The following is a 21,541-nucleotide window of genomic DNA, read 5'->3' on the forward strand; positions in this document are numbered from 1 at the left end:
AGCCTCAAGTTGAAATATTGAAACGGTCTACAATGTAGGAAGCATCCAAATGAAATGGAAAGAATACTTTGCCTTACATACTTAGGACATGTTTTCAGGATAGACCAGCAAAGGAGGGATAGTTCCTTAAGGAGATACATTGACACGGTGGCTGTGGCCATGGGTTCAAGCATCACATCAAGTGTGAGAATGGCACAGGATGTACAGTGTTTACTTCTGTTGTGCATAAGGCAGCTAAAAGTTGGGACAAACGATGTACCTAACAATAACAATAATATTAACTACATAAAGAACATATAGAGTAATGGTCTGGTGATCAACTTGGGCAAATTTAGCCAATGAAAACATGGATCACAGCAGTGGCAGTCCATTATGTGTGAGTTGCCATGAGCAGGAGAACAACTAAACAGCAGTCCATATAAACTACATATACCATCTGTCAGTGTGAGATTGTATGCTGTCCTTTATGAAAACTGTAACATGATATTCTTGCTTATTTAATCAATTAAAACAAGATGTCTGTGGTAGGTAGGTGTATTGTGCCAACCTGGCAAGTAAGAACATGTGGAATTAATAATGTCACAGTTTGATTGAAGGGCAAAGAGATATATGGATCAGCTGCCTTAGCTAATTCTATGCCTCAACTTGCGAGTCTTACTTACTGTGGGACACCCAACCCATGAATCGTGTTGCTAGAGCTTATGGATCCTTCGAGACCTGCTTCACCACACTGCTGGTGTATATATCGCTTGAGCTTGGGACTGTTTGATCCTGTCACCTGGCTGACTTTTGTTGACCCGCCCTGTTATTTGTTGACTTTGGCCATACTGCCTGTGTTGCTCTACAGACGACTCAGCTGTCTGCTTCCTTGACCTTGGACCAAGCAGCCCTCCTGAGTTGAAGGACTGCCAGTATATTAAATATTTCCCAGTATGCTGTTTCACAGAAGTGAGTTGAACTGGGCCCTCTGTACTGCTGTGTGGACTAATTAACTGTTATATTCCTTCATGCTGTATATAAATATAATCCTAAGTGTCCTGGTTTTGTTTCTCTATAGAACCATGTCTAACACATGTCCCTTAATCTCAGTACCTGGAACTACACACTAACATCATGATTTGGAATGGTGGACCCAATAACAAATATCTATTGTATCTTGAGTCTGCACCTGAAGGCTTTTTAAAGTCTACAAAATGGACAACCTCATCCAGTAGTCTTCCATATAATGATTCTTTTTTGAAAACTTGATATAAACAAGTTATTTGAAGTTTTAGATTCTAGCTTCGTCTCTTAATAGATAGATTTCTTTTTATTCTTCTTAAACTCCTAGTGATATTTATAATTTCCCCTGCCTGGATATAGAGTACATATGAAATGGTTGAACTAGACTCGAGTACCCATCTGTTATGAACTGAATTATTCCCATCCCAAAACACTGATCTAATAACAATAATATTGTGCCCAATGGGGATAATTTTGTATTTACTTGTTAATTGAACGATGTAATTATAGTGTGTGTTTTAGATCAATGATCTTTGAGATAAAGGAACAGATTCATCACAGAAATAAACAAGCACAAAAGTGGGAAAGGTAAATACTATGAGATAACCAAGAAATTCCCAGAAAAATCCTAAAAAAGCTGAGACGAAGATTTCTCCCAGAGAAAAGCGAGCGTCTATTCCTTGAGCTAGCAGCCTAGATTTGGATTATGAGAGTGTGTGTCTAGTCAGTCACTAAAAACACACTTTTGTGGTTGTTCTGTTACAGCAGCAGTGAGAATCTAAGACCCCATTCTAAAACTCTTTAATTCTACTCCATCCCCTATTTAACATAATGATATCTGAGCTTGCTCATCAATTTTACTGAAAGATATTCGTTTCTAATTAACATAATATTTGGACAGCGTTACATAATGAAACAAGCTACCCTAGCATTGACCAGAACACAAACAAAAAGCTTTGTGTTTTTGGTTTCCTTTAGTTAGAATTATTTATAGATAAAGTTAGAATTAATATTTAGTTTTGTTACGGAAAAGATGTTTACAATGGAATGACATGGATGTAAATAAAATCAGATAAGGGATATTTTACTAGCTGAATAAAATGAATCACTTTCAAACAAAAACAGTGTCAAATTACATGTAATTATAGTGCTAACAACCAATGAATTCCATCTTCGCATCTTGACAATGTTGGCGATTAGTTTGAATTCTATGTTAGTCATTAATTTTGATTATGAGTTTAGAAAGAACTAAATTGGCATTCATTACCAACATTCTCTAAAAGTCTTAAAACAATGAAGAATATTCCCTTTAATATATCATGATTGCTAGTGAACTAATTATATGCTAGGCCCATTCACCTGCCATTTCATTTAATGATGACAAGGTATATGTTATGACTGTGGCCTACAGATTTAATAAGCACACACTTGAGTTCTACCATCAGGTGAATCATAGCAAATGGAGGCAGTCAGAAAACAAGCAAAAGTCTTGAATATCTAATGCCCATAGATTCTACACATCAATTCTTCACTACTAGTATTGATGGAATTAACCTCAATGTGGCAACTGTCTGAATAGCATGTTTCTTTTTTTTCTGTTTAAAAATATCCACCAAAACTTTATGCTAAATAGTATCAACTTATATAACTAATGAATTTCTTTCTAAGGTATTGTCCACAGTTGGTGGCCTTTCCGACAGTCTGAAAGAGGAAACCTTGCCAAGTATGGAGGGGAGGGAGGCATGGAGCCAGGGAGGCAGGAAGAAAGGAGAAAGGGAGGGACAGGAGAGAGGAAGAGGGACACAGGGGAGAGAGAGAGAGAGAAAGAAAGAGAGAGAGAGAGGTCCAATTGATTCCAGCTCCTAGTGACTCTTCTAAGGCTTTAAATCTTTATGGGAACTGATGGCCTCCTTTCTCTCTTTCAGAGTAGTTCATGAGTTTGAACTCTCAAACTGGAGGTGAGGCTAGTAGTCCAATGCTTTCACAATGCCACCAGGGTTCCAAAACCAGATCCATGGCTATTGAGTGATTTTATGCCAACTCATACTGACCTCATATGGGGTTTGTGAGACTGTAAATCTTTAAGGATAAATATAGTTTCATAATACTATTGGGTAGAACTGCCAACCTGGAGGGTTGCAACCCGAAGTCTAATAGACAGCACAAGAGATGTGTCTTTTACACTGGGTCATCATTGCCATGAATGATGTAAATACAACGGTATGAAATTAATTGAGCATACACAGTTTACGTCGACTGGCAATGAACAATAGGGAGGAGCAAAATCAAAAAGGCAGTGCCACTGAAAGGAGGCATTAGTGAAACAATAAATTTCTAAAAAGTCAATTTACATACTTTGTGCTTTAATTGTCTCAATATATTCTGTGTGTTTTCTTGTTTATTCTTCTTTCATATTGAGGCTTACTACTGTTGCACTTTGTCATTATTGGTAGGGTGCTGGGCTCTCTGTTATGCATTTTTGTATGTTTCTTGGTACATGAAACCCAGGATGTATGACTCTGTAGAGAGAATAACTAGAATAAGGGGTCCTGGGGGTCAGCAGGGGATATGGAGGGTAATCAGCGCCTGATGTCAAGGAGTTCAAAAAGATAGAAAATCTCTTAAACTGATTGTGGTAGTGATTGTACAATACTACTTGATATGACTGAACTGTGGAATGGTATGATGTCTGGGTTAGGTCCCAATAAAATGGTTTGAATGAAAAAAAAAAAAAACCAATTAAAGTAACAATGAGTTATTACTAAAAAAATCAATTTTAGCTATCTTGATCCTTGAAAATAGAAACATCTCTGATACATATTGAAATCTGAGAGTAATCCTGTGGAAAGTACATGTACAATTATTGTTTGCAAATTGAATTTCTTGCTTTGCCCCTCCACTCATCAACCATCATTTTACTTGAAAGAAGGACTGACAAAGTATTCTTCTCAAGAATCAGATATTTGTCAGACATTTCTACAAAATGCAGAAATGAACATTTCACCTTAAGATAAACCACATAATTTAATAAAATTAAAGCTGTCAAATAAAAATTAGAATTAAAATAAAATTATTTCTTCCACCAAAAACTTGACAATTTTTCAATATATCCCAATACTTAAAGACAATGTGATTTTTAAAATAAACTCTATGTAATGAAATTTGTCAGCGTTTAAAGAACTCAAAATTTAATGGACTAATATTTGTCAAATGGTTAATATATGAGATTAAATTGACAAATTCCTTGAAATCATGAGGTCCAAAAGCAATCATACACAAATATATATATTTTAAATGGAACTTTGGCCAATGAATTTTTAGCAAAAAAAGTATTTAAAAAAAAAGTACCAACGATGTATGGCTTCTCAGGGTATTTTCTGACAAAATTAAAATCAGAGCAGGGAGGGGAAGGTCAGTTCAGAGACTATTATGGTAATTTTGTTAGGGGGGTGTATTCCAAAAGGGTAATCTTAATAAAAAATTTTAAATCACTCAGAATGGACGTTGACACTCTTTATGAAGAAGTTTTTTAAGGAAACAGAAAAGTACAGTGGTGAGGAAAAGGCATGGAGAATTGCTCTGAGTAATGTTTTTTCCATCATGAAACTTCACTTGCTCATTAGGGAGGGCAGCAAATGTTCACTTACAAGAATTTCCTCGGAAACTTTACCTCTTTGACCCACAGCCTAGATGTTACTTTTTCCCACTATCGGGTGTTCCAAAGAAACACAGGTTGAGCCTCTTGAAGGTATAAAGTAGAGAATATATTGAGAAACAATAGCTTCCCAGTTTTAGATGGTTGTTAAATAAAGGTTTTAATGTTTTCATAACAATTATTTTTGACTTATCCTCTTACGAATGCATTTATTTGTGGATTAAGCCCGCCTGTCTGTCGTTTTGTAGTCCTGTGGGGCTTGCATGGTGCAGTCTTGTGCAGAAGTATTTCAAATTCCAGCAGGGTCATCAGGGTGAAAAGGTTTTAGGAGGACTTCTAAACTGAAATAGAGTAGGATTAAGGACTGAGTTATCTTCTTCAAAGAAAAATTAAACAGTGAAAACCTTACTACAGGCAGCAGAACACCGTTTCATAGTGCCGGGCGATGAGCCCATTGCACTGAAAGGCATTCACGACACAACTGCAGTAGGGCTGCTTCCTCAGTTTCAATGATAAGAGTGGAGAAACACAGGACTTTTGCTTACTGATGTGACACAACACAAAGTGAAAAGAAATAGTTACAAGTAATTGGAATGTGGAGTGTACAAAAATATGGGTTTTAGAACATTGAAAACTGGAAGATGTCAAAAGTGAAATGAGACATATAAGTATTTTTATCCAAAGAACTAGTGACCTACAATGGTCTGGTGTTGGCCATTTTGAATCTGATAATCAATATGGTCTTCTATTCCGGGAGTGATCAGTTGAAGAATAATTGGAGAAATCACATTCATCATAACAAGGAATATTTCAAGATCTGTGCTGCAGAACGATGCTGCCAGTGATAGGAAAATATACCTTCCAAGAAAACCAGGTAATAAAGGTATTATTCAAATTTATGCACCAACCAATAATACCAAACTCAAGGAAATTGATGGTTTTAGCCAACTTTCATAGTCTGACATTAATCAAGCATGAAAGGCAAATTGATAATTCCTAGTAACAGAATGTAAAATGTGGGAACAAAGAATGGTCAGCAATTAGAGTAACTGGCCTTGCTGATTAAATGATACCAAATAGGACAGAATAAAGTTTTTCAAGATCTACCACTTATTCATTAAAAATACCTTTCAGAAACAATGATGGGAATTCTATACATGACTCTTACAGGATTCAGTACACAGGAATCAAATTAACTATCGCTGTGGATAGACATGATAAAGTCTTAAGATTCGCAGCCAGAATAAGGCCAGGGGACCACTGAAGAACAAACCATGAATTCCTCAAGTAAAGGCTAAAGAAAAGGAAAACATAGCTGCAAAGGCCAATGTGAAGCCGTGAGCATCTCCCAGCTGAGCTTAGAGACCAAGCCAATAGTAGATTCAGCCTATTAAACATCACAGACTAAACACTGGGTAGCTATGAATGATATCAAGTGCCTTAAGCATGAAAAAACCAAAAGGTAATTAGAAAGAAAAAAATAAATGCTAAACTGGATGTGAAAAAGATGAGTAGCTAAAGCCAAAAATGAAATGGTGCAATAAGAGAAGTGAACATAACATTTCAAAAGCTGGTGATTGAGGCTTTTTTTCTGTTTTATTTTGTCCTTGTTGGTGGTTATTTTTTGTTTGTTTGTGTTGGTTTTGCATATTTTTCTGTAGATGAAACCCAGGAAAGATAGATCTATAGAAAAAGTAACTGTATCCATAATTTCCTAGGAGTGTGTTCATGTAATCTCTATGCTGAGCAAAGAATCTGAGAATTTATGGAGAGTATGGTATCAGGACCAGAGGAAGGTTGTTATGATATGGACATGACACAGCCATGCTTGCTGAAAGGACTAGAAGCACTTACTGATGAAGTCAGCGACTACAAGCTTTAGTACACATTTAGTACATAGAGAAAACCAACTGTAACAAGAGGATCAATATGCAACATCATGATAGATGAAGAAAATATAGAAGATGTCAAGGATTTTATTTTACTTGGATCCACAATCAGTGCCAGAGGGCAAGAATTCAAACAACATTTTACTGTGGACAAATCTGCTGCAAAAAAAAAAAAAGTCTTTAAAGTATTAAAAATAAGAGACCCTGTGTTGAGAATTACTAATGTTCACTCGCTAGTTGTGGTCTTCAGTCACTTCACACACTTATGAGAGCTGGACATCAAATAAAGAAGATCTAAGAATTATGATCCTTGAATTATGATGTTGACAAAGATTACTGAAAGCACGGATTTCTAGAAGAATGGACAACCAAATACATATTTCTTGGAAAAAGTACAACAAAGAGTTTCCTTAGATCTGAGACTCTAGTCTTTGTCTCACATGCTTTGTGCGTGCTTTCATGAGGGACCCATCCCTGGATGAGGACATTCGGCTTGGTTTCCTAGACTGTCAGTGGGAAAGCGAACCGCCTTCAACACGATGGACAGCCCCGTCGACTCCAACACAGGACCGACAGTAAGGATGGCACTTAAGGAAGCAGTATTTGGTTCTGTTGTACATTGAAAAACTAAAAGCTGGAAGTGACTTGATGATACCAATTTAAAACATTTGGTGTAATAGAAAAAATAATATTTTACATAACTTTCCCTGGCTTTTATATCATTTAATAGCAATTGAGACATATAAATAGTATAGATATTCCATATAAACTGAGAAAAATTAAGTCTTCCCTGAGGTCAGGTTCTACATTTCTTCCTGGAACTGGCCATTCTCATGCGCAGCCTGTTCCCCCACAGCAAGACCCCCACGGCTGTTAGAGCGAATGCTTGTCCTGATGTCTCCCCTCTTCCCGAAATAAACATGGCATGACAACATGAGAGCGTGAGCTCAGGAGCTCGATCTAAGACCTGATGCAAAGATTAATTATTTTTCTTGTGAAAAATGGGTCTTAGCCTGAATATTACTAACTTCTCTTATACCTTTTGGAGATGGAATAATTTTCTGTCAACTTCAGGAACTGTAATTTGAACATGTTAGTATTATCAGAAATAATTTAATAACTGTAGCTGAAGGTGAATTATGCATCCACAAAATACTAAGAACGTTTCTAGATTTCTGGGGAGATTTCAGGACTGGTAAAGTGCTGTAGGGGAAATCTGCCTAATACATAGAGTACATTAGACATATTCATGAGGGTAGCCCCCTGCAAAAGAACAAACAAAACAAAAACAGAGTATTTTTCCAAGCTAAGTATTTATTTTTTTACAAAATATTAAAAATTCAAAGCACTCTCAATAATTAACACAGTTGTCAAATCTGAAATTCCATTCTTATAAATATTCTTCTAACTTATCTGTTTTGATGGCTGACAGCACTTCCCTCATTTTTTTCTTCACCACTTTTGTGATATCAAATCTCTGTCCTTCCATGACCCTCTTCATTCATGTAAACAAAAAGAAGCTGCATGGAGTGAGGTCAGGTGAGTAATGTGTATGGGCAAAAGAGGCATGCTCATTTTTTTTTTTTTTTGCCCAAAACTGGCACACTGTTATGGCTATGTGAGTAGGGTAATTGTTGTGGTAACAAAAGCAGTCCCCGCACTGCCCCAAATCAGGCCTTTAAAGAAATCATTTTATTGGGGGTTCTTACAACTATTGTCACAATCCATACATACATCCATGTGTCAAGCACATTTGTACATATGTTGCCCTCAACATTTTCAAAACATTTTTTTCTACTTGAGCCCTCAGTATTTGCTCATTACCCCCCTCCCCCACCCAAGCTCACTCATGAGCTTTTGTTAATATATAAATGATTATTTTTCATGTCTTAACACCTACTGCTGTCTCCTTTCACCCATTTTTCTGTTGTTTGCCTGCCCCCACCCCTACCCCCACCCACCTGTTTCTGCTTACACTCATGGTATCACTACTATTTGGTCCTGAGGGGTTTATCTGTCCTGGATTCTCTGCATTGCAAGCTCTTATGTGTACAGGTGTACATGCTCTGTCTGGTCTAGCTGGATTTGTAAGCGGGAAATGGGATCATGATAGTGGAAGGGAGGAAGCATTAAAGAACAAGAGGAAACTTGCATGTTTTGTCAGTGCTATACTGCACCCTGATGGGCTAGTCTCTTCCTGGTGACCCTTCTGTAAGGGATGTCCTATTGTCGACAGATGGTCTTTAGGTCTCCACTCTGCCCTTCTACTTATTCACATCGATATGATTTTTTCTTCTGGGTCTTTGGAGCCTGATACATTATCCAATCGACATCTCATGATCACACAGGCTGGTTTGCTTCTTCCATATGGACTTTATTACTTCTCAGCCAAATGGCTGCTTGCTTATCTTCAAGTCCTTAAGAGCCAGTCACCATCAGCTTTCTTCAACACTTTTGCTTATGCACCCATTTTGTCTTCAGTGATCCTTTCAGGAAAAGTGAGCATCACAGCATGGCAGGTTATTAGAACAAAGTGTTCTTACATTGAGGGAGGACTTGAGTAGAGGCCCCATGTCCTTCTGCTACCTTAATACTTAACATAGAAATATATGTACATAGATAAATTTCCCTATCATTATATATAAATATATTTACATATGTACATGCCTGTATTTAGACCTCTATAAATAAATGTCCTTCACTTCCTAGTTCTTTCCTCTCTTTCCATTTACTTTCCTCTTGTCCCATTATCATGTTGACTACTGTTACAAAATCTTTTAAGAACCTCTTAATAGAGAGCTTGATTAAAAGTCTGACCTGGTGGAACGAACTCTAAATATACACAAGTTGACATTTTCTTTCATTTTGGAAGTTGATGGATGTCCGGAACAGGATTTGTCATTAATTGACACTTCCCCATTTTTAAAATGCAAAAACCACTTGTACACTAGAGTTTTTCCCACAGCATTGCCCTTGTGAGTTGTGTTTAATATTACACTTTTCCCACTGTCCTAGTGAGCTGTGTTCAATATCACAACACTTTCTGTGGAATTTTTCCCAAGTTCAAATCAAAATTTCACAGCCACATATTGCTTTTTTTCAAATGGGCAGTCACCAAAAAATGTGGTTCGATTGAAACTGCTTGTACAAAAAATTCACGGTGACAAGAGCGAACCTTCCCAGGTAATGCCACTTGGTGCCTGAACTCAGAGCGAGTTGGTCAATGATCGCCTCATGGGAAGAAGTACTACAAAAGCAATGCCCAGTGGAGCTTTATTTCTATGTTTGGGGGGTACCTTCTTGTGTACCTTATGCTTCTTTGTACCAGGCATTGCTTCAATTACTGAGGAGACAAAGATGAATGAGACTCCACCCCTACTCCGGAGAAGCTGAAGTCAGGTGTGGGAAAAATGTGTCACACAAACTTATAGTTTGTTGCTGTAAACCCTAATATAGGTGTGTCTGAGTTTTTAGTTTTATTATTTATTTTTGACATGGTTCCCCTTTTTCTCAATGTGAGGACAGAGAAGAGTTAATCTGTGAGATGACAAAAACATGCACAGGACAGGGATCTCTTGGTTTAACATGGATTTGTAGTATCATTCATTTGCTTTGTTCAGAATAGATAAGATTCTATGCTGCTTCCAGATGACTGCTATTTAATATATTTGAAAGCATCATTCTTCTTTTTCAGTTGCTCTTCCTGATCCAAAGCTATCTGTAGTGAATACCACAGGTATTCCCTAGACCCGGTAACCAGCTGGTCCACCCACCATGCCTTATCCACGTGGGCGATAATGTCTTCTCACAACCACCTGTTGCTTTACAGACCTGCCCTGGGACACCTGAAGGAAGTCAAAGGTTGACCAATCCATTGGTACAATTTATTTTTCAGGAGTCACCCAGAGATCAGACTAAAGCTAGCCCGCTGCAAAAACTAGTTTCCAGTTTCTCATGTTACTCCAGCCTTATCTCGCTCCCTCTACTCCTCCCACAAAAATCACTTGAATAGGAATCCCCATCTCTAGCTCTGCTTCTAGGCTCTGGTTCTGCTTCTAGAACACTTGAACCAAAACATGGGCTTTTAAGTTCTGCTTCTAGGGCAAATGAACCAAATCATGGGCTTTTAAATGTATTACTTAAATTGATATTTAATCAATTTTAATTCCAATAATCTATTCCAAATCAGAAACATCTTTATTGGGACATTTGAAAAAATAACCAAAAACCACTTTTTCTTTTACATGCAAAAAATGTGCAAAAGACCATTTATACATTGCATTATAGTTTCTTTGTTGTCACAAACTTTATCATCTCTAGTTTTAGAACACGCAATTTCTTCTCTCATTTCATTGGATAGAATTTTTCTTGCCTCTTTTTTAACATCAAATTTACTTGCATTTATCACCTCATTTCAGTAGCCGAAATTCTTTACACATGCCTCTTTTATTTCCTCCAAAACTGGTGAGGAAATCACTTTCATCATCCACTTTAGTCTTTGATTGTGCAGCTAACTTCTAACACTAGTGTCCTTCCGGTTAAGTGGCTAATGATAAATTCAGAATTAATTGGAAGAGTGCAAAATTTCAAAGTGAAAGCACTATTATAATCATCATTGTGTTGTGTTTTGTATTTGGCTGATAATGACCTCATATGATAGAACTGCCTTGTAAGAGGTTAAACTGTAGTCTTCTCAGAAACAAATTGCTAAATCATTTCTCCCACTAAGTGGCTGATTTTCTTCGCACCATGCAGACCTTTACTACACAGCTGAGTATTTAACCACTGCACCACCAGGGGTCTGTATTCTTTGCCAACCTTCTCTAAATGAAATCGCTCTGATTTCAATTGGCATTTCTCATGGTAAAAGTTGACATAAGGAAACTATTATGATTCTATGATTAAACATTTGCCTCATTTCCTTTAAAGATTAAATTAAAGCCAATGAAAAAATGGAGTCAAGACATGAAACAAAACTGTGAAGATGAATGTTGATTACAGAGGCTATGAAAGTAATTCATTCCCAACTGATTTGTAGGTCAGTCAGAACAGATGCATATGTAAAAATGTGCAAACTTGGGTACCCAAAAGGGCAATTCCACTCTGTTCTATAAGGTCACTATGAATTGGAAACAATTTGATGGAAGGAGTTTGGCTGGTTTGGGACTTGGTGCAAGGATGCAAAACCTTTACATATAGTTAGTTCGGTGTGATGAAGAATTGCTTGCAGCATGGGTTAAGCTTCCATTGTTTCACAGTGACTGTCATTTTACAAAAGTAGAGTGTACTTTCTGAGTCAAATAGCACTGCCCTCTCCAAGGATGGCAGTGCCCTGCTCAAGGATGGTGACACACTGTGAAACTGATTGTCTGGCTCTTTATCATGCTGCCAGTAAGCTGATCTCAAGCATCAGGTTCCTGAACGAACTCATTTTGTCTCTTTAGGCTCTCCCATTTTTCAGGGCTTTGAGCTTTGACTTTTCCTTTTTATTGTTCCAGTTACCATGAAATACCACCCAAGTTGTCAAAAAAAAAAAAGTCTGTTTCTGTGTTAGTTTTCAGCCATGATGGGACTGGTTAGAATCAGTTTGAAGCCTTGTTTTCAAGTGGAAGTTGTTGGACTTCAGATGTCTGTCACACTTGGACTGTCTGTATACAGTATTATAAATTTTAATTATGGTCCATAAAGTAAGAAGTATCACTGTAAAATGTGTTATATTTTTCATTAAAATTTGATATGATTAAATTCTCTATAAATGTTGATGTATGATAATTTTAATAGTAATTAACCCACTGCATGTTCTAAATAAACAAAATTGATAAACTAAAAGTCTATTTGTGTTGGAGCATAAAGAGCCTTGAAAATCATGCCATTGTCTCCTACCTGAAGTCAGAGCCAGTTCTTCGACCATTTTCTGGGATTCCAGGATCTGGACACATGTCAGAGACCAAAGCAACACCTCCTTGGCTCACTGTAACAGAGCAATAGTATATTGTCATAGCGCTTTGAGGAGATACAGTCAGATTAGACATATTCAGTCCTTAAAGGATCATGCCTAAACAGGTGATTTCTTTAAGAATATTGTTCATCTACATTAAAATAAATCTTTATTCATAGACCTTAAACTCAGACATGCCTCACCTGTGAAAAATTGGCAGCATTGTTTGTTTGAACTCCCTCTTGTGCTAACCCACCAACTGCTCCTTCGGAGATTATGACCACTATGGACCCTGTATCGCATTTCTGAGCCTGTGATGCTTCAAGAAGCTCCCAAGGAGCAGCTGGTGGCCTTGAACTGCCTTCCTTTAGCAGTCCAAAGCCTCCCCAATATCATCTCCAGGGGTCTTCCTCTTGTGCTAAAGAGGTCCAAACGTAGTAATAAGCTCATTCATTCAGTGCGACATCCTTTATGCCGGATTACAATTAAGCATGCTTAGAAACATGCTTACAAGGCCTACAATTAGAAAAAAGAATGTTTTCACTCATTCCCCATGGACAGCAATGGGGATCATTACTAAGATATATCCAAGAGGGGTTATAAATTAAAATGCCTATCAGAACATTAAACATATATAATTGAACTAAAATTTAATGCTCTCTTTATGTAAATATGATGATCTCTTTACCCTTGTATTCCAAACGTGTCTTCACACAACCTGAGAGATTACACAGACAGAATGCTGTCTGGAGTTGCGCGCTTACTGTATATGGTGGCTCCGCAGTGCTGGTGCACAATGGTGACCAGCTCGGCTGCTCCCTGAAACGTGGCAGTTGGAACTACACAGCTGCCAGCCGGAAAAAAAACAAACACCACTATCTGGTGACCTACCCTGTAAAGGTTACATCACACGAACATATAAACCCATCGCCCTGAATCCATTCAGACTTGTAACCATCCTATTAAACAGTAGAACTGCTCCTTAGGGTTTCTGAGACTCTTTTATTTTCTTTATAAAAATCATTTTATTGGGGGCTCATACAACTCTGATCACAATCCAACCATCCATCCATGTGTCAAGCACGTTTGTCCAATTGTTGCCATCAATATTCTCAAAACATTTTCTTTCTACTTGATTCCTTGGTATCAGCTGATTTTCACCATCCCTCCCTGCCCCACCTCCCTCCTGAACCCTGGATAATTTATAAATTATTATTATTTTGTCATGTCTTACACTGTCATCGGACAGTGTGAGACTAGCTCTTTACAGAACTGTAATGCCTCGTCTTTATTTGGAATGACTGGTAGGTTTGAACTGCTGACGGTGTAACCAGCCACTCAAAGACAGTTGCTGAGACAACACAGATACAGCCCTTGTTCTGTAAGCACTGCAGAGTAGGACACCTGGAGGAGCAGGCACATTCCATCACACTAGATCACGATGGGTTGGAATTGAATCAACAGCCACCTAGAGTAGTTTACCCACTCACATCCATCCCACTCGCTCTAATATGTCTCTACTAACCATGGAAACCCTTTCTTTCTTCCCAGCAATTGGTTCAATAATGAGGCTTTGGTACATTGATACAGGAGACATGAAGGGAAATCTGTAAGGATGCTTCTGGAAGGTTCCCCTGTCTTCTAATATGCCTGTTTGCCATCTGTAACTGTGTCTGGATGAAGAATGTGGAATTTCCCAGTCTTATAGCCGTAGACAGAGAGCGGCAGAAACACCATAGATGAACTAGCAGAGAGAGCAGGGCCAACAAGCTGGGTGAGAGAGAAGCCATGAAAAAGAGGAAGACTGAGAGAAATGGACAGACATGAGCACTGCATAGAAACAGTTATGAGGATGGCACAGAGACAGGAAATGTTTCTAGACGAATTAAATGGCAATACCTAGCAACCGCAGCAAGCACCTAGGCAATGAAAACCGTTCAGTGAGAACAGGGACCAAACCAAGAATCTCTGAACAGCCCGTTGCGTGGTTGAGCCATTTCACACAGTGTAGGCCAGGTTGGGTGATGAGGATGGTCCAGGACTGCTAAGTATTTCATTTGTATACATACATAGTCAGTATATGTTGGAAACATCTAGAAGGTACCTAAAATCAACATGCTAATTTGAACTAGATATTTTATTATTAGCAGTTGAAAAGGATCCTCATAGATACCAAGCATTTTCCCAGGATTTAAATGATTACTTATGCTTTAAAAACTATAAATTTAGGTAGATATTAAATTCCTGGATCATTTTGTTAAAACTATGCATAGAAAAAATCATCAATAACTATAGCAAGCTATAGTTTCTATTGATGAATTGGAATAAAACTGGGTAAAGGATAAAAGCCATCATTCAAGTCAACTTTAGCTAGAATATATTACATGTCTTTAACCTTAGACAGCATCCCAACATTAGAAATTGGTTGGTCTGTATTTTATATGAAATTTTATCTTTTAAAAATTGACTTCTGAGGAATTCGATAAACTTAATTTTTAGAGTAGAGTTAGATTTACAGATTTTGTTTTTGTTTTTGCAGAAACTAGAGTTCTACACTACCTTTTCTCTTGCAGTTTCTGCTACTATTAATGTCACGGATTTCTGAGGTACAATTGCACACTTGATGAATGAATATTAATTATTTATTAAAGTCTACTGTTTATATCAAGGTTCACAATTTGTTTTGTACCACCATCTTATGGGTTTTGACAAATATATAGTATCCTGCACCTATGCGTATAGTATCATCTAGAACAATTTCATTGCTCTTCTTGTATCCTGCAGTCTTTGTTGCTGGGTGCCTCAAAGTCAGTGCTGAAGCATAGGGCCATATGCACAACCGAAGGAAACACTGCCCAGCCTCACAATTTTTTTCTTATGTTTGAGCCCTTGTTGCAGCCATTGTGTCAATGAGCTTGTCCAGTCTTCTTATTTTTCACTTCCCTTCTGCTTATGAAGCATGGCGTTCTTTCCTGACCACAGGCCTAGTGCACTTGAGACAAAATCTCACCATCCTTGTTTCTGAGACACATTCTGGCTGTACATCTTCCAAGACAGGCTTTTTGTTTTGATTTTGTTTTTTTTGGTGGATGATTGGACTTTCAATATTCTTCACCAGCACCATAATTCAAATGCACCCATTCTTCGTTGGTCTTCCTGTATTCTGTTCTACCTGTTCATAAATCTGACTGTACCACACCTACCAAACGCTGATCTTTTTACCACATTTATAGTTTTCATTTCAACACTGATATGTAATTAAAATAAAATAAGAATAACTTTTAAAAAGTATTGCCTCTAAAATTTCAGTTCATACTTATTCCAAACAGGGCATATTCAAACATATCTCATTGTTCCGTGAATGGCTACAGATAAAGTGTCTCAGCCATAAATTTATCTTAATCTTATTGGTATTGTGATAGTTTATTGTGCCAGCCTGGCTGATAAACACAAGTAGGATTAACTGAAGGGCAAAGGGATAAATGGCTCGGTGAGCCTTGCCCTTCCTTGTTTGTGCCTCAGTTTAAAGGGGTACACTACCTGTGGGATGCCTAGCCTGTGGACTGTGTCGCTGTAAGTTGAGGTCCCTTTAAGCCCACACGATTGGAATGTTCGTCTCTGGGGCTGGGGACCCACAGTTGATGACAGTTGAGGACCTGCCTTGCTGTTTGCTGCCTAGATATATATAGCCCAGCTCTCTCTACAGTAGGGAACTGGCAACTGGCAGCTCTCAAGCCTTAAAGGACTGCTAGTGTCTCACTGCTTTATAATTTAACTGTTAATTTCTTGTATTATCTATCTGTATATAATTTAACGGTTCATTTCTTGTATTTTATATATCTATCTTTATAAATATATTTATATATAATCACTAGCAATCTGGTTTGTCTCTATAGAGAACCCTGTCCAACACAGTTGCCTTCAAAATAGTTTTAATCCAAAAAAATTGACACCCAAAGGGATATGTTGGACCAACTAAATTCTAGACAGAGAAAAGAAGTCAGCTTTGAAGGTCTGTGACAACTGTTTGGGAGAATATTTGTGTGGGAAATATTGATAAATTTTCTTGAAGGGCACAGGAAGATCATGTGGACATATTATGATGAAGTCGTGAGAAAATTGGAAATTGTATTGTTAATGGACAGGTCAAGAACTTTGCAACCAGGATTTTACTTTTTCCGCCACGACAATGCCCTCCTCATTCCTTAGGGGTACAAAAGGCTGCTCTTGGAAAATTCCTTTACAAAAATGTGTTATATCAACGAACAATATATAGACAACATTACTCATCACTGGGGCATTGCAGAGGTGTAGAACTGCCCTGTGGCTTTCCGGGACTATAACTCTTTACAAGAGTACAACGCCTCTTCTTCTCAGGGGCATCATTGGTGGTTTCACCTGCTACGCATTATGCCACCAGTCCCCCACCCCCACCAAGAATAAAAGAACCCACAAAATAAAATGATTAATATCGGGGTATTGGATTAAATTTATAGATCAAGTTGCGAAGAATTGACTTCATCATATTTTCTTTTATCTGTGAGCATAGAATAGCTCTCCACTTGTTGAGATCTTTTTTCATATCTTCAGCATTTCTAGGTTTTCTTATGTATAATCAGATGCATTATACTTGATTATTACCTAATTGTACAGTATATTTTTGAGCTAATATAAATGATGTTCTTAAAATACAATTATTCATTGTCGGAATATAAAAAAATTACTTTTATATTGTAACAAGGATTACGATTTGTTGTAATAGCTTATACCTAGAGGCTTTTAATTTTGTTTTGCTGCTTATTTTTTGAGGTAGTTAATTTAGAAAATGATATTGTCTGAAAACAGACTATTTTAATTCTTCCTTCCCAATTTTAGTATTTTATTTAACTTTATTTTCTAATTGTATAAATTTTATTGGGATTTTAAGATAATGCTGAATAGAAATAACAAGGACATATTGTCTTATTTCCTATTTTTTTGGAAAGTGTTTAATTTCTCATCAAAAATATTATTTCAGCTATAAAATTTTCTTAGTTGATGTTTCCCAAATTGACAATATTCTCTATTCCCAGTTTTCTGAGAATTAAAAAAAATGTAATCATTTTATTGGGGGCTCATACAACTCTTCTCACGATCCATACATACATCCATTCTGTCAAGCACATTTGTACATTTGTTCCATTATCATTCTCATACATTTTCTCTCTATTTGAGGCCTTGGTATCAGCTCCTCATTTTTCCCCTCCATCTCCACCCCCTTCCCTCACACTTGATAATTTATAAATTTTTATTATTTTTATTATTTTGTCATGTCGTACACTGTCTGATGTCTCCTTCCACCACTTTTCTGTTGTCTGTCCCCTAGGGAAGGTGTTATATGTAGATACTTGTGAACAGTTCCCTCTTTCTACCCCATCTTTCCCTTACCCTCCTGGTATCATTACTCTCATTATTGGTCCTGAGAGGTTTATCTGTCCTTGATTTCCTGTGTTTCCAGTTCTTATCTGTACCAATATATATCCTCTGGTCTAGCTGGATTTGTAAGGTAGAGTTGAGATCATGATAGTGGTGGGGAGGAAGCATTAAAGAACTAGAGATAAGTTGTATGTTTCATCAGTGCTACACTGCACCCTGACTGGCTCTTCTTCTCCCCATGACTCTTCTGTAAGGGGTTCTGAGAATATTTTTTTATCACCAATGAGGTGTTGGATTTTTGTCAAGTGACTTTTGCTCATCTATTTGTAATACCATTTTTCTTGTATAGTTTATTGATATATTGGATAGTTTATTGATATATTGGATAATATATCAATATTATATATTGATATAATGATGATCAATTTAATATTTTCATCATTATCTAAATAATTCTTTCTGTAGGTCTGATAAAAAATGTTAAACTCCTACTTTTTCTTTACAAAGTAATCAGATTTACCCAAAATAATTTAAAAATAGACTAGGGAGTCATAGATATGTAAATTATGAGGATATTGATCCTCATTATTATGCTGGCTCTACTTATTTATTTTACACATATGGTTTTATAATAATGTATCCTGTTCTAGGGCCAGGAATTGCAATTAGTAAACAATGATCTAACAGCACATCTCCAAGATTCATTTTCTAATTATATCTTGTTTACTAATTTCCTACTTTAATGAGGAGTATTGCTTACATCAACTCCCCCCCCCCCCATCATCAGCTGGATATCCTACAATCCCTCAAACAAATTAGTATTGCCGTGCTAGATGAAGATAGCGTTATCAATGATGAATGGCTACAGCCATTTTCAACAGAAATAACAGCATTTAAGTATAATTTTTATTTCCTGTTATATAGGATCCAAACCAAGTATGACTAAACAAAACAGCAAGTCTTAAAGTGGGCTCATTTATATTTTGCTGCTTCTATATAAAACCCGTAGAATAATAATACTAACAAATAGGATAATTTGGAGGTTTCCATTCAAGTCAGATTAAAACTCCTCTTTAAAGATCATGTCAAAGTGGCTTCCTTCCTGGAGAAAGCCCACTTACTTGGGATGCTGTGAGAGCACAAACTGAATGAGGCAAGCCTGGGTGGATTGCAGATGGAAGAAGATAGCAAAAAGTGATGCGAGATTAAATGTAAAATATGGCTGGTTTTCTGAAACAAAGATAGACTTTTAATGGGTGGAGGTGATGGAAAAAGCCTGGTGAAAAATAGTCTGTGTATTCTCAAAAAATAAGTCTCCATGGCCTAATTCATAATCATCATGAGCAAAGGATTTCCTTGAGAATTGATGCTTAAAATGGGGAAAGGCTCATGAGTTGATATGTTTCAAGCAGTCTCCACAGTGCCACAGAGAATCTCTTTGAAAAGAGAACATGTTCTGAGCTTAATATAGTAGTCATTCTAATTCTCTTGGATTACACATTTTCAAATCTCAAAAGACACATGTCATAGATATTAACATGTGGATTAAATGTTCATCAAAATCTTGGTGATAAAAATCAAAACTGAACATATTCAATAGACTCATCACACATCATTACTTACTTATAAAACAAGATATAATATGACATTTGCGGATGATCAGATGCAAAATAGACAGCTTTCAAACCCCATTGAATAATTTTATATTTAAAATGTGTAACCTATATGAATTCATATTAAAAATTAGCTTATTTTAAAACATGTAGGATCACAACATCTCTTTTGATCTTTTAGGATTTCTAGATGCACAGGACAAGAAATAAGAAGCTTTCCCCATTAAACTGTTCTCCTTTTCAAAGACAAATCTCAAGATTAACAATGACTATTGAACATGAACTTATTTATAGCAAGCAACACAAGACTGGTTGCTATAGTAAAAAAAGAAGCAAAGGTCCAGAAAAAAGCTTAAGAAAGTATCTTTATGATAATGGAGACTATATATAACCTTGTGAAAAAGTGGTGTACACTATGGAATAATCAAAAACAATTAGAACTAAATTGCCAATTTAAAATAATAATTATATGATAATGACATGGAACTAATGATAATATTATTTTTAATTAAATTATAATATCATTATAATGTTAGTTTAGAAACTTCAGGTACTCACATATATTTTAGAACTTAATCCAGGAGTTGATAATATTAGGAAAGAAAATTGAAGCCATAATTGTAACCTACTTGATGCTAAAACTGAGCCTTCTTTTTCTACTCTGAGTTGGGCTGCAAAGTACAAGTTCAGCAGTTCAAAACCACCAGCAGTTCCATGGAAGAAAGAGAAGGCACTGTGCTCATCCACATTTGTACAGTAACGGAACCCCCAGGGAGCGGTGCTGCTTACCTGTGGTCTATCAGCCACAGGGAGTGCAATCACAGTGGTTAGACTATCACACACTAAAGAAATGATCAAATATGAAAAGACTTGTAAAGTAAAATTAGAACTAGTTTTTTACTTCTTTTTAATAATCAAATACTGAGTACCAATAAGTGAAGAGCGAAGTTTCCATGGACACACTCAGCAAACATATGCATGGGAAGCCATATGGCTTGAACTGGGAGGCTTTTGTTCAAACACCATTTGGTGGCAATTTGCTTGCAGTGAAAATACCAAATTCACCAGTTTTCCTCCTGAAGACATATGCTTCCTCTAGAGAATCAGTGCTGTAGCTTAGCTAGAATGCAAACCTTAATAGAGGACTTCATTTTGTAAGTCAACAATTGGGTTTGATCAAAATGAAAATTTTCTTTGGAATAAAAATTCTAAAATAGCTATTTGAAACAAGATTTTAAGTTTTAAACTACTTGCTCTTGTGATTTATTATTATTGCATATGTGCCTTGTGGGTAGACATAGAAACTCGATGCCATGATTCATCTGGATCCATTTGGTGACAAACGCTATCGTTTTAGCTCTTCAGAGAGGTGACATATGTTTTAAGTTAATAACAATTAAGAATGGATTGGATTGAAATTCCTTAGCAGCAATATCCTAGCTCTGACAGTGACCTTTAGGTGATAGACAATATTATCCACATGGAAGTATTTGGGGAAATTGTAAACTGAAGTCTCTCGTGATGGGAATCAGTTTGAAAGAAATCAGCCGTGACACCTTCCCCTTGAACATTTATCAGACTCGGCATTTCCTCACTGATATGAAAAGCAATAGCTACTTTTAATACTTTTTTTATTTTCAAGAGGCTTTATTTCAGCAAGAATAAAATATATCCATATTACCTTTCCTCAGAAATCAATAACTTGATTTAGATGATAATCTGTGGTGGTTAGTTGGCCCCGTGGTTCAGTCTAATTTTTCACAGATTTGTCACGGCTGGCACCGTTTGGGATCAGATCTGCAGGCTTACTTGTGAGGCACCCCTAGGTTAGTGACAAAAGCCAACCTGTCCGACGGCAGTCAAAACATGAACATTTTTGACACACACTGCCGCTACTTCAATGCAACACATTGCTCTTGTAAGAGGTTATTTTCATCTCTTTATTATAGGAGTATGTTGAATGACTAGCACCCAATATGATATGTCTATATTTACAACAGAACTTTGGATACTGTTTTTGGTTCCTACT

The 21,541-nt window shown here is 36.8% G+C and overlaps 1 protein-coding gene across 1 annotated transcript in view; it reads right to left on the reverse strand.

The window, feature by feature from the left end:
* Positions 1-21,541, reverse strand: part of CSMD1 (CUB and Sushi multiple domains 1) — a 1,770,408-nt gene that overhangs the window by 658,742 nt on the left and 1,090,125 nt on the right. The window contains exon 8 of the mRNA XM_075557189.1: positions 12,430-12,517. Coding sequence (XP_075413304.1) covers positions 12,430-12,517 — 88 coding nt within the window. The remainder of the gene's footprint in view (positions 1-12,429; positions 12,518-21,541) is intronic.

The sequence above is a fragment of the Tenrec ecaudatus genome, chromosome 8 (assembly GCF_050624435.1).
Source record: "Tenrec ecaudatus isolate mTenEca1 chromosome 8, mTenEca1.hap1, whole genome shotgun sequence".
Classification (NCBI taxonomy): Eukaryota; Metazoa; Chordata; class Mammalia; order Afrosoricida; family Tenrecidae; genus Tenrec; species Tenrec ecaudatus.